The following is a 13,197-nucleotide window of genomic DNA, read 5'->3' on the forward strand; positions in this document are numbered from 1 at the left end:
CCCTCCCCCTGGGCACCTGCCCGGGGTCTGGCCAGCTGCTCACCTGGTCACTGGTCTTCTCTGACTCGGAGGAGCTTTCCGAGTTCTCCTCCTCGGATGGAGACATGCTGGCTTGATCCAGGTCACTGGAGGCCTTTCGAGCTCGTTTTGAGACCGACATCTGGAAGGGGAGCAGCCCGGACACATCAGCAACTGAGAAAGCCCGTGTGCTCGGGAAACTCTGGGGGGAGGAGGGCAGGGACCCCTTTGAGAATCTGATAAAAACCAGGGATACTGATCCTAGAAGACATGATGCTCAGTGAAAGAAGCCAGACACAGAAGGACAAATACTGTGTGGTCCCACTCACAGGAGGTCCCTAGAAAGTCAGACCCACAGAGACAGGAAGTAGATGGTGGGGGCCAGGGGCTGGGGGAGGGGTGGGGAGTCAGGGTTTCATGGGGACAGAGTTTCAGTTTGGGAGGATGAGAAAGTTCTGGAGATGGATGGTGGGGATGGTTGCCCAACGGTGTGAATGTAAAATGCTACTGAACTGTGCGCTTAAAAATGGTTAAGATGGTGAATTTCACGTTGTGTGTATTTTACTACAATTAAAAAAAATGAAGAATACAAACCAGGGATCCTTCCCCCAGAAAAACACATACACATGTGTTTTGCAACTAGATAGAGGTGGTGGTTGCACCACACTGTGAATGTATTAAATGCCACTGAGTTGTACGTTTTAGAACGGTTAATTTTATGTGAATTTCACCTCAATAAGAAAGATTTTTTAAACACACACACACATACAATTCTGAATTAGGTTTCAGGGGTTCACAGACTCCCAGATGCCCACTCAAAGAAGCCAATTTAAGAAACTGTATAAGGAAGAACTGAGGAGGCAAAGAGGACTGAGCTTTGGACACAGATCTCAGCCCACTGACGCCTGGTCCTCCTCGTCAGGGCGTGGGTTTAGGTGCGATGCACCTCTGCCTCTGTCCCGTTACAGCCCAGACTCGCTGGTTCTCGTCACAAGCACTTACTGAGAGCATCTTGCCTCCTCCAGGGCCTGACCAAGGCCAGGGTACGATGGGCTGCACTGTGTTCCCCCAAAGCGCATACAATGAAGCCCTGACCCCCAGGACCCCAGAATGTGACTATTTGGAGATGGGTCTTTGAAGAGAGAATTAAAGTAAAACGAGGTATTAGGGTGGCCCTGACCCAATATGACTGGGGTCCTTATAAGAAGAGGAGATTAGGACACAAACATGCACAGAGAGAGACCACGTGAAAAGATGGTGGACACACAGAAAAACAGCGACAAAAGAACGTTAACTAGAGAGAGCACAAAGCTGACCCGGCGGAAAGCCATAGCCACGCCCCCAAAAATGGAGAAAGGAACACCAATAGGTGTGTTCCCAGCTAGGGTGCTGGGTTACGAGGGAAGAGGTCGTCGAAATGTCTCCCTAGTGTGGGGGAAAGGTGTTGTAATAATGACTTATATTCATTTAATGCAAAGTTGGCCATAAAAACCCCAAAAAACAAAACCTGAATACATACTAACCTACAAGTAGTGGTTAATATCTAAGAGGTAGGATGGGGGGGGCCATTTATTTTCAACATATTTCTGTCTGGGGGCCATTTATTTTCAACATATTTCTGTCTAACTCCTCCAATAACCGTAAACAGAAACAACAGGGACTTTTAAAAAACGATGCCAGGGACTTCCCTGGTGGTCCAGTGGTTAAGAATCCGCCTTCTAGCAACCTAAGTGTCCATCGACAGATGAATGGATAAAGAGGATGTGGCACATATATACAGTGGAATATTACTCAGCCATAAAAAGAAACAAAACTGAGTTATTTGTAGTGAGGTGGATGGACCTAGAGTCCGTCATACAGAGTGAAGTAAGTCAAAAAGAGAAAAATACCGTATGCTAACATATATATGGAATCTAAAAAAAAAAAAAGGTTCTGAAGAACCTAGGGGCAGGACAGGAATAAAAGACACAGACGTAGAGAATGGACTTGAGGACACGGGAAGTGGGAAGGGTAAGCTGGGACAAAGTGAGGGAGTAGCATGGACTTATATACACTACCAAATGTAAAACAGATAGCTAGTGGGAAGCAGCCGCATAGCACAGGGAGATCAGCTCGGGGCTTTGTGACCACCTAGAGGGGTGGGATAAGGAGGGTGGGAGGGAGACGCAAGAGGGAGGGGATATGGGGATATACGTGTGCATATAGCTGATTCACTTTGTTATACAGCAGAAACTAACACAACATTGTAAAGCAATTATACTCCAATAAAGATGTTAAAGGAAAAAAGAAAAAGAAAAAAAAAAAAGAATCCTCCTTCCAATGCAGGGGGCGGGGGTTCGACCCCTGGTCGGGGAAGTAAGATCCCACATGCTGCGGGACAACTAAGCCTGCACGCTCTAGAGCCGGCACACGCCACAACTAGAGAGCCCACGTGCTGCAACTACTGAACCCACGCACCACAACTAGAGAAGTCCACACGCCGCAACGAAGAGCCCGACACAACCAAATAAATAAATAAATAAATAAATAAAATATTAAAAAATAATCATAACGTTTAAGGACAAGGAAATGCTCATCTATTAGGTGGAAAAACAGCAAGACACATTACGTGCGTGATTGCCAATTCCATACTTTACATACCCACCCCGCCCGTGAGGCACACACAAGATCACGGAGAAACACATCAGGATGTTTCTAGTCCTTGGCGCAGAAACCCCCTCAGATAGTTCAGGCATTTTTCACCGGCTTCTTTATGCTTTTCACATCTTCTAACTTATCTACGATGAGCATGGCTTATTGTTATAACTGGAACCAAAAGCAAAGGTTATTTTTAAAAATCATAAAAACAATGCCTTACTCTATCAAAAGAATTTGCTGCTAGGTCCTGGTCCTTTCATTCTGCACCCAAATATTCGGAAGCAGTCAAAAGGCAGAGAAGAGGGGAAAAAAGGCAGGAAAGAGAATCTCTCCAAGAGAACTTAAAACTCACATCCACACAAAAACTTGTACACAAATGTTCACAGCAGCGTTATTTGTGATGGCCCCAAAGCGGAAGCAACCCGAATGTCCATAAACGGATGACAGATAAACAAAGTGTGGTCCAGCCACACCCAGGAATATCGCTCAGCCATGAAAAGGAGAGAAGCCCTGACACTCGCTACCACATGGATGGACCCTGAGGACACGATGCTCAGTGAGAGAAGCCAGACACAGAAGGACACACGGTGTGTGATTCCACTGATGGGAAACGTCCAGAACAGGCAAGTTCCACAGAGGCGGATTCCTGGTTACTAGAGGCTGCGGGTGGGGATGTGGGGGGACTGCCAGTGGGGACGGGGTTTCTTTTTGGGGTGATGGAAAGTTCTGGAACTGACAGAGGGGATGCTGGCACAACTTTGTGAATGTACTAGAAACCGAAAGAAGGAAAGGGAGAAGAGCAGGCGGCCAGACGGAACCTGTGGAGGGAGGAGGAAGGGCGGGAGGAGGAAGGACCCCAGCCCCCCACAGGCCAGCTGTGCCCGCCCCATCCCCATGCCCCTACCTTCAAGGCCACCGCCTTCCGCTTGAGGCCGCTGTTGTCACTGCTCTTGTCCGAGTCCGAGTCGCTCTCCATCCTGTCGCTGGCGGCTGCAGCGGTCACGGCTGTGACGGCCATGACCCCCCGGTCCTCGTCGTCCTCACTGCCACCTGCCGGGTCGGCTTCAGGGGCCTCGCTGTCGGAGGAACTCACCGGCTGGGGGTGGGGACGGAGAGAGCAGGTCACCACCAGGTGTGGCCCACAGGACAGCAGCCACTGGCCGGGTCTCAAGTGTCAGGGTCTGGCCTGCTGGCTCTCCAAATGCGGGAACTGAGGCCCAGAGAGGCCGGGTCTCAAGTGTCAGGGTCTGGCCTGCTCGCTCTCCAAATGCGGGAACTGAGGCCCAGAGAGCTCCAAGGGGGACTTCCCTGGCGGTCCAGTGGTTAAGACACTGTGTTCCCAACGCAGGGGGCGTGGGTTCAATCCCTGGTCGGGGAACTAAGATCCCACACGCCGTGCGGCGCGGCCAAACAATATTAAAAAACAAAACAGAAAGCTCTGAGGACTGATGCGGCAGGACGAGATGGGCACGTGTCTGCTAGCCACTAGGATTCAAGCACTGCAGGATCTGAGGGCAAACCCTGGGCCAGTGACTTAAGCCCCTGTGTGCCTCATCCCACATCTGAGCAATAGGGCCGACAGCACTTTGGCCTCACAGGGCTGTGGCGAGGGTGAGACAGAAGTGGCATGTACTGAGGACAGTGCCCAGACTGGCAGGAGGTCCATCGAGGTTTGCTTTTTGTAAAAATTATTATTATTGCAATTACTGATGAGGAAGAAAATGACCTAGGACAGGACCTCTGGGTGCGAACTTCCAGGCACTTCTATTTCTGTTTTAGCCAAAATGCCTGCTCAGGCGGTAACAGCCGCAAAAATAGCAGACACGTAGATAGCACTTCTTCTGTGTTAGCCGCGTGCCAGGCTCATCTGCACACCAGTTGCCGTCTGTGAGCAGCAGCCAGGTGCCAGGCACTGTGCTAGGGAGGTGGGAGCGCCCAGACGTGAACACGGCACGGGCCCTGCCCCTGGGGAGCTTACAGTCTAGTGGGAGACCAACCACGGCCATGTGAACAGACCAGAGTCAGGGGGTGTGGAGGAAAAGGAACCCTCCTACACTGTGGGGGGGGGGGAATGTAAAGTGGTTGCAGCCACCACAGAAAACAATATGGCGGTTCCTCAAAAAACTAAGAATAGAGCTACCACATGACCCAGCAATCCCACTCCTGGGCATATATCCAGAGAAAACTATAATTCGAAAAGATCCACGCACCTCTATGTTCACAGTAGCACTATTTACCATAACCAAGACACGGAAACAATCTGAATGTCCATCAACAGATGAATGGATAAAGAAGATGTGCTACGTATACACATTGGAATATTACTCAGCTGTAAAACAGAATGAAATTATGCCATTTGCAGCAACATGGATGGACCTAGCAATAACCATACTAAGCAAAGTAAGTCAGAAAGAGAAAGACAAATACCATACAATACCACTTATATGTGGGATCTAAAATATGACACAGGGAATTCCCTGCTGGTCCAGTGGTTAAGACTCTGCGCTTCCACTTCAGGGGGCATGGGTTCAATCCCTGGTCGGGGAACTAAGATCTGGCATGCCGTGTGGCACAGCCAAAAATTAAAAAAAAAAAAAAGGGTAAAAAGTGCCACACGAAGTAGGTCAAGCCCAAACCTGAAACACTGGGAGAGAACCATCAGGCTTTCAGGCGGATTTCCCTCACACCTCTCCTCCAGGGCGTCACTTTTCTCTGGGGCACCCCTGGTGAGTGGAGAAGGGAAAGGACGTCCCCGGTTCTTCACGGAGGAAACAGCAGCTTGGAGTGTGAGTGACTAAATGGAGGGTCCAGGACCCTCCTGATCGTCTGCGGGAGGAACGGAGCCAGCCTCGTGGCAGTGAGAGCTAGCAGACACGAGGGATCACCTCTCTCCGTGTAGCATGTGGGGAGCTGTCATTCTCACTCTGCAGACAAGGCAAAAGGCGGCGTGATGGAGCCAGATCACACAGCGACTAAGCGACAGAGCTGGGGTGCAAGCCAGCTCTGCTGGGCCCCGAAGCCTGGCCCACTGGACACAGCTACTGCCTGTTAGAAACCCCGGCTTGCTTCTGCTAAGCGCTCAACCAGCTGTGGCCGGATGTGCGCCTCGACAACCGGGGAGGCGACTGGGATGAGTGGGCATGTTCCATAAGTGGGGAAACGAGGTCTCGGGGAAGGTAAGTGACTTGCCCTGCACTGTGCTTTGGGGATAAAGCCAGGAACTCTGCATCTCCTGGGCTCGGCCCACAAGACCTAACTACCTGCCAGCAAAAGTTTTGGGAAATCCGATCCCCATGGAGACGTCTGGAGGACAGGAACACTGGTGGCTCGGAGAGGAACCAGGAAATAAAGGCCAAGAGCCAGCTGACCTGCAACCATCCCAAGACCCACTGGTTGAGTGAGATGAGTGATGAGTGTTGGTCTCTTTCACTGTCTTTTTTTTTTTTGGCCTCACCGCGCGGCATGCGGGATCTTAGTTCCCCGACCAGGGATCGAACCCGTGCCCCCTGCATTGGGAGCTCAGAGTCTTTTTTTTTTTTTTTTTAATTGATTGATTGATTGATTGATTGATTGCTATGTTGGGTCTTCATTTCTGTGCTAGGGCTTTCCTTAGTTGCGGCAAGCGGGGGCCACTCTTCCTTGCAGTGCGCGGGCCTCTCACTATCGTGGCCTCTCCTGTTGCGGAGCACAGGCTCCAGACGCGCAGGCTCAGTAGTTGTGACTCACGGGCCCAGTTGCTCCGCGGCATGTGGGATCTTCCCAGACCAGGGCTCGAACCTGTGTCCCCTGCATTAGCAGGCAGACTCTCAACCACTGCGCCACCAGGGAAGCCCGGGAGCGCAGAGTCTTAACCCCTGGACCACCAGGGAAGTCCCCTCTCACTGTCTTAATGGGTCGAGAGGGTGACAGAGATGGAAAGGAAAGGTCAGGCCCAGCCTGGCCTCCTCGGTCCCCAACACCTCGCACCCCTGTGCCGGGTGCCTGATGTGCACTGGCTCACCGTGTTCCCCCGACAGCCCCGTGAGAGATCGTCGTACCCTGAGCCTCTGTTTTAGATGAGGAAACTGAGGCTCCGAGAGGTGACATCAATCAATCCCCAAAGAACACGGTGAACAGGAGGAAGAGCCAGGCCTCGAACCCAGGTCCACGCATCCACACAGCAGGGCTCTTACCCCAGGATCCATGTGTAGAGGTCCTTCTCTGGGCCCACCTGCCCCTCCAGGACCCCACCCAGCTTGTACCGACCAGAAAAGAACTTCAGCCTGGGAGACGGGAGGCCTGGGTTTTAGTTCCAGCTCAGCTCAAACCAGCTACTGGGACAGGTCCCTTTACCTCCTCTATCAGGTCACGAGGATGTATCAACTGGGATCCTTCTAGGTCAATCCTTCTCAACAAGGGGTGATTCTCTCCCCCAGGGGGCATTTGGCAATGTCTAGAGACATTCAAATTGTCAAGATGCACGGGGGTCTTGGCATCGAGTGGGCGGGGCCAGGGATGGTGCTCAACAGCCCACAGTGCCTAGGACGCCCCATGGAGACGGAGAGAAGTTGAAAAACCCTGGTCTAGGTTTCTGAGGCCTCACGTTCTAGCTGGGTCCTTCCGGGCAATCAAGCGAACGCTCCGGGCCTCAGCGTGCTCAGCTGTAAAATGGAAAAGATGCCACCTACTCAGCCCATCTTGGGATTACCGGATATAGCTGGAACCACACTGAGATACCGTTTTCCACCTCCTGGCTTGGCAGGAGGGTGCGGGAACAGGCCCTGCCGTACGCTCCTGGTGGGAGCACGCCGAGTTAAGGCTGTCAAAAAGAATGAAGCCATTCTCTGCACAGACGAGGGAGACCAATTGGGGGAATAAAGCCAAGTGGAGCATTACATGCTTCAAAAAAAGCAAGCTATGTAGGGTTTTACGTGAACAAAGAATCTTGGAAGGACACACAAGGAACTGGTAGCTGGGGCTACCTTGAGAGGAAACTGAAACAGAACGGCCGTGAGGCAGGGCTGATCCCTCACCGTACGCCCTTTTGTACTTTTCAGTCTTGTACCAGGAGTCTGTACTCCCACTCGAAACGTAAAACTAAACGAAAACCTTACAGGATGAAAAGACAGACTGCCCGGGCACCCTCCAAGCGGTGCTTCCAAAAGCCTGCTGTGGACTGGCTCCATCAGAAGCATCTAGATAACTCGGGGGATGAACCACCTCAAGGTGCCCAGGCCTCAGCCCTAAACTACCACACCTAAACCTCTCGGGGTAGGGCCCAGGGATCTGCATTTTTAACCCAATGTTCTGTTTGGAGGCACAGATGGGTCAGAGAACCAAAGAGCAGTAATATGCTCTCACACCTATAGCTACTTCTCAACCTGGGGTCTGTATGGGGCGGGTTTAATGTCAAGGTTACTCCATTTTTGAATTTCATTTCCTTGAGGGCAGGCATCTATGCGGTACTTCACAGGCTGAGGGTGCGTAATAAACATTAAATGGTGTGATGATTCACCAGGAGGCAATAAGCTTAGGACAAGACTAACCAGCACTTGGGCTAGGGCCAGAATACGGTCTCATGAAACTCAACTACCTTCAGGAACTTCCAATCCGTTTACCCAAGTGGGGAATGTGCAAAGCCCGGAGAGACGGCGGGGACCAAAGCAGGGGGAACGTCCATCTCCCAGACCCATCACGGGAGGTAAAAGACACCACACACATGAAACGTGGGCCTGGCCCCTTGAGAAGGGGCTGCCAAACCCTCAGCACTGGAGAGAGCTCTTGAACGGACCCCAGGTTCTAGATCGTGAGCTCCCAGAAGGCAAGAGGTGTGTCTGCTTCACCTAGGATTCCTCGTCCCTAGTGCACCACATGGCATGCGTGCGGCTGGGGTCTATACAGGAGTGTTTGTGGGGTCGGTGGGTAGACGGAGGCACAGGAGAGGCACACCCAGACCATCTCGAGACCCCGAGTTCTCAAGCAGGACCAGATGCTACAAAACTACTCGGTCCTTCTCTCACACAAACCAGACCCTCTCCGACTCCCGCTTCCCCGCCCACAGACCAGGAGGGAAGTCCGTTTCTTCCCTAACAGCAGAGGTCCGAGCCCTGCGGTCAATTTGCCGGCTCTTCCGGCCCACCTGGAGCCCACCCCTGCTGAGGCCAGGCTACTCCACCTCCCCGCAACTCCCCTCGTCTGCATCTCGCCCCAAAACACCCAGAGCAAGGCACCCCTCTGCCACCCTTCCTCAGCTTTCCACGGCTTCTGTACGAATTTAACTTCAACTTCTCTAAATTCCCTTTTTTCCCTGAATGTTTCCAGACACTGATTTGCCACTGAGAATGTCATCTCTGTGACTCTTAGCACTTCTTTCCCACCTAAGCAAGAGCTCTCACGTCTACTAACTACAGCCTTTTTCCGAGTCTGAAATCTGGCAGTAATGGGGGAAGGAAAGGGTGTTACTGAAAGGAAAAAAATTTTTCTCCTTAGAAAACAAAAGGTTTCTTAGGAGCTCTAACGATGCTGTTTCACATTCAGGCTAACCCTAGAGCAGTGGGTCTCACCAGGAGGGATCCTGCACCCCTCCACCCGACACTCGGCAATGTCTGCCAACGTGTTTGGTTGTCACAACTGGGTAAAGAAGGAGCTCCTGGCATCGCATGGGTGGGGCCAGGGATGCTGCTCCAACCCCGACAGTGCCCAGGACCGCCCTCACGGAGAACGATGAGGCCCCAAACATCAGCGGTGCCCAGCGGGAGGAGCCCTGTCCCAGAGGCCTCTCCTTTCTCTGTGGGACAAGCTAAGACCACCTCTGGTCCCCAGCGCACTCGAGTGCCTGCCTGACCTGGGCTCCGCAGACCCCCGCCAGCCTCCCACCCCCAGCACGGACTCACCAGAGGAGCACTGTAGCTGGCATGGGGGTTGTTCTGGATCTCCCACAGGCCCTCATTGAAGCCTTTCCTCTTGTTGGGTTTCCCGTACTTATCTTTACACTTGTCGTAGGGAAACAGGTCCTTGGGTCCCAGGAAGGCTCTGGAGAAAAGAACCACGGGCCGAGCCCAGGTGAGCCAGGCCACCCGGGAGGCAACAGCTGGGAAAACTCCACCCCCAGCGGGGGACACTTACGTTTCGTGGGTACCAAAGAAGAAGATGGGGTACTTGTTGGGCGGGGGCTTCACGGCACCGTCGGCGATGTCATCGATCTGCAGTGAGAGGCCAGTCAGGGGGTGGCTGGGGGGTGGGGGACAGCTTCACCCACTGACCCAGGAAGTGACCAGGAAAACAGCCAAGTTACTTGGGGGAAAGCACGCTGGGAGGAGGGGAGCCTTCAGAGGAAGGCTCATCACCTTCCAATTAGGCATCTGCCTTCTTCTGTGCAACGCGCCCCCCCCCAATTGCATACCTGTCCGCTCCCCCCAGGGTGCTCTCTCTTCCCCCAAGGTAGGTGTTTCACCTGGGCAAAGCCAAATATGGTCCTCTGAGCAGCCAGGGGCTGGGGCCAAGCCCAGCTTCTGTGAACTCCCAGGACCCCCCAAAGGACCCCCTCCTGCAAAGAGGCAATCGGTGATCAGTCTCCCAGAGGCTGCAGCTGGCAGCTCCAAGGATGCAGAGGGTGGGGGGTGGGCTGCAGGAGACAGGCCCGGAGCATCCAGGAAGTCCCACCCTCTCCCTATAGGCCCATGGGCTCCAGCAGCTGTCAGTCATTTCCCCACAGGAGGCTAGCAGCCCCTTCCCTTCCAATCAGGTGCTTGGAAGCATTCTGGGCTTAGAGAGCCAGCTGGAGGGGGGCGCGGAGGAGAGGGAGAAGCTGGTACTCTGGGAGGAAGGGAAGTGCCCGTAAAGTTTTATCACTCTGGTGCTTCCAAGAAAGTAAGCCCGAGCAAATCAGGTTGAGTGGGTTCTCTGGTCCCCATTAATTCCTTCCCGTCCTCTTCAAAGCCTGGGAGCTGCTGGAACCTTCCCTGCCCCCCTCACCCAGCTTCCTTCCTCAGTTCTCTGGGCTACTTTTCAAAGTCCTTGGGCCCTGGGCCCCAAACACCCATCCCAAGCATCCCGCTCCTGCACAGACACATCCCCAAACTCCATCACCCTGAGGACCAGCCTGCCATGCCTTCCAGGCCCGCTTCTGCTCTGACCCCACCCAGGACCCGCCTCTGAGCCTGAGGCACAGACATCCCAGCGGCGGCAGCACCCTTTACGGACCACTCTCAGGGCTGCCTGGTTAGCAGTCCCTGAGCCCACTCCTGGCATCCTGTGGCGGCCTCTCTGCAACCAAACGCCCAGCTCTGTGTGATGCCCTTCTGCTTACTTCCACCCAGAGGGAGGGAGGGTCTGGCAGGGAACGAGGCTGAAATCTCCAGGCACCCCACAGTACTGCCCAGGCAACTCCTGAGCTCCTTCTGTTCCAGCCGAACCTTCAGCTTCATGCTTCTACTGCCTCCCCCTCCAAATTCCTTCAGTCCTAACATGCATATTCCACCAACATCAGTCCTGGGGTGACTTAGACCTGGGGATGGCAACAACCTCCTGGCCCCTCCTCCACACTGGCCTGCCCCACAGACAGTGCCTGAAACTCCACTCTGCAGTTCTGAGACTCGCACTCAAGACTCCCTTCAGAACTGGACCCCTCGAATCATCTGGGTTCTCTGGATCCCAGCTTCCTCCAGAGGGGATCCCTAAAGTCCCCTGGGCCCAGCCCCCTCCCTCAGGGGCTCTCTCTTTCCAGCTTGAGTCCCCGTGGCTGGCCTCTGATTCAAGCATCCCTCCACCCACCCCAAGCCCTCCCTCCACCCTGTGCCCCCACCAGCCTCCTCCACCAGGGTCTGGCGGGGGAGTCCTCCAGGGCACCAGTCCCCAGGGTCCCCCAAACAAGTCTTATTCCAATCTCCGGTCTCTGATGCCCCACATTTTCAGATCCAGTCCCCTCAGCTCCAGCGACCTTGTGAACACAGCACCCAGCCCTATTTCCAGCCCTAGTCCTGCTAAGCATCTCTCAATCTTGACCCTCAACCCTTCTCCCTTACTGGAACCCTTATCCATAGGCCCCCTTCATACGTGGCTCGGACCCCCAGCCCCTCAGAACTTGGCTTCTTTTTGCCCCCCATAAAGAGGTCCTTCAGCCCGGAGCACCTCCTTCCCATTAGTTTGAACCCTCTCCTCAAATCCCAGATTCCTCAGCTCCCCTCACACCCACCAAACTCCTTCAGATTTGAACCCTGGCTCCTCAGGCCCCAGGTCCCTCAACCCCATGTCCCTCGGCTCTGGGACCCCCAGAGCGGGTCCCTCAGGCTCGGGGCCCTCTGCACCTCCGGCGCGCGGGTCGCTCAGGCCCGGGACCCCCAGACCTCCTGGCCCAGGTTCCCGCACAATCCCCGCGCGAGGGTTCCTCAGGACGGGGACCGCCAGACCCCCAGGCACGCGAGTCCCCCAGGCCCGGGTCCCCCCAGAACCCCGGCGCGCGGGTTCCTCAGGCCCGGAGTCCCCCAGACCCCGGGAGCGCGGGTCCCTCAGGCCCGGGGCCCCTACTGCCCCACCCCACCCCCAACCCCCCGTCGCCTGGCCCATCTCCCTCGCGGCCTCACCCGGGCCGGCCAGTGCGGGTAGCCCTTCATCTTGGCGAACACCAAGTCCCCGGGCTTGAAGGCGTGCGGCATGCTGGCGGCGGGAGGCCCAGGCCGCGGGAAGCGGCAGCGGCACGGGCAGCAGCAGCGGCGGCGGCGGCAGCGGCGGCAAGGGGAGGCGAAGCCGGGGGCGGGAGCAGGGCGCCAAGGGGGCGGGGGCGACGGCCTGGGTAGCGGGTCGGAGCGTGTTTATTGGCCTGCCCGTCGCCGGAAGTCCCGCCTTACGGCCGTCACGGGCGGGCGACGCCGTCGCTCAGGACCACGTGCGGGGATAGAGGAGCAGGGGGACCAATGAGAAGAGGGGTTGGAGCAGAGCATGTTAACGGGATTGGATAACGGGTAGAGCCAAGGGGGCGTGACCCAGAAGCCTAATGGGAGGGGACGGAGGTTAAGGGAGGTGAAAGAGGAAAGGTAGGAGGAGGGAAACAGGCGCTCTGGGAGAGTAGAGGCAGGCAGCCAGGCTCTTTCGGGGCTGGGCTTAGGGTAGAGGGGCGGGCCATAGAACGCCACAGGAGGAGGGGCCTTAAGTAGGAAACATGCTATTGGATTACCACAGGAAAGAAGGCCCAATCACTGTAGGGGGCGCGTCATTAATAGCCTCCCGCTCCTGTGAGGAGGGGCATAATATAGAGCTGAAGGGCATTGGGTACCACGAGAGGAGCGGCTCAAAGTAGAGAACCGGCATTAGCTATCACAGGAGGAAAGGCTTAAGCGGCTGTCCGCCATTGGATATCGCAAGAGACGAGGTTCAACTCAAAATAGGGACGCGCCGTTGCCTGCTCGAGGGGGCGGGGCTTAGGGGTAGGGACGGGTCATGTGGTGATCTGAGGATAAACAGACAAAAAATTCACAAAACACTTATTTCTTCACTCACGACAAGTTTATTGAACACCATATGCCAGAGCCACAAAATACCCAATATACATACTAATTCAGTCGAGAA

At 54.7% G+C, this 13,197-nt stretch overlaps 1 protein-coding gene across 5 annotated transcripts in view; it reads right to left on the reverse strand.

The window, feature by feature from the left end:
- The window catches only part of HDGFL2 (HDGF like 2), a 19,765-nt gene extending 7,379 nt beyond the window's left edge, over positions 1–12,386 (reverse strand). For 2 of the 5 annotated variants that reach the window (XM_057540860.1, XM_057540859.1), the window contains exons 1-5: positions 12,216–12,385; positions 9,760–9,836; positions 9,528–9,666; positions 3,560–3,751; positions 44–160 (exon numbers count right to left, since the gene is read on the reverse strand). In XM_057540860.1, coding sequence (XP_057396843.1) covers positions 44–160; positions 3,560–3,751; positions 9,528–9,666; positions 9,760–9,836; positions 12,216–12,287 — 597 coding nt within the window. In that variant the 5' untranslated portion in view covers positions 12,288–12,385. Of the gene's footprint in view, positions 1–43; positions 221–3,559; positions 3,752–9,527; positions 9,667–9,759; positions 9,837–12,215 lie in introns of all 5 variants that reach the window. The other 3 variants (XM_057540856.1, XM_057540855.1, XM_057540858.1) reach the window with 2 other exon arrangements.
- Between the last annotated feature and the right edge of the window lie 811 nt (positions 12,387–13,197).

This window comes from Balaenoptera acutorostrata, chromosome 2, assembly GCF_949987535.1.
Source record: "Balaenoptera acutorostrata chromosome 2, mBalAcu1.1, whole genome shotgun sequence".
NCBI classification, from domain to species: Eukaryota; Metazoa; Chordata; class Mammalia; order Artiodactyla; family Balaenopteridae; genus Balaenoptera; species Balaenoptera acutorostrata.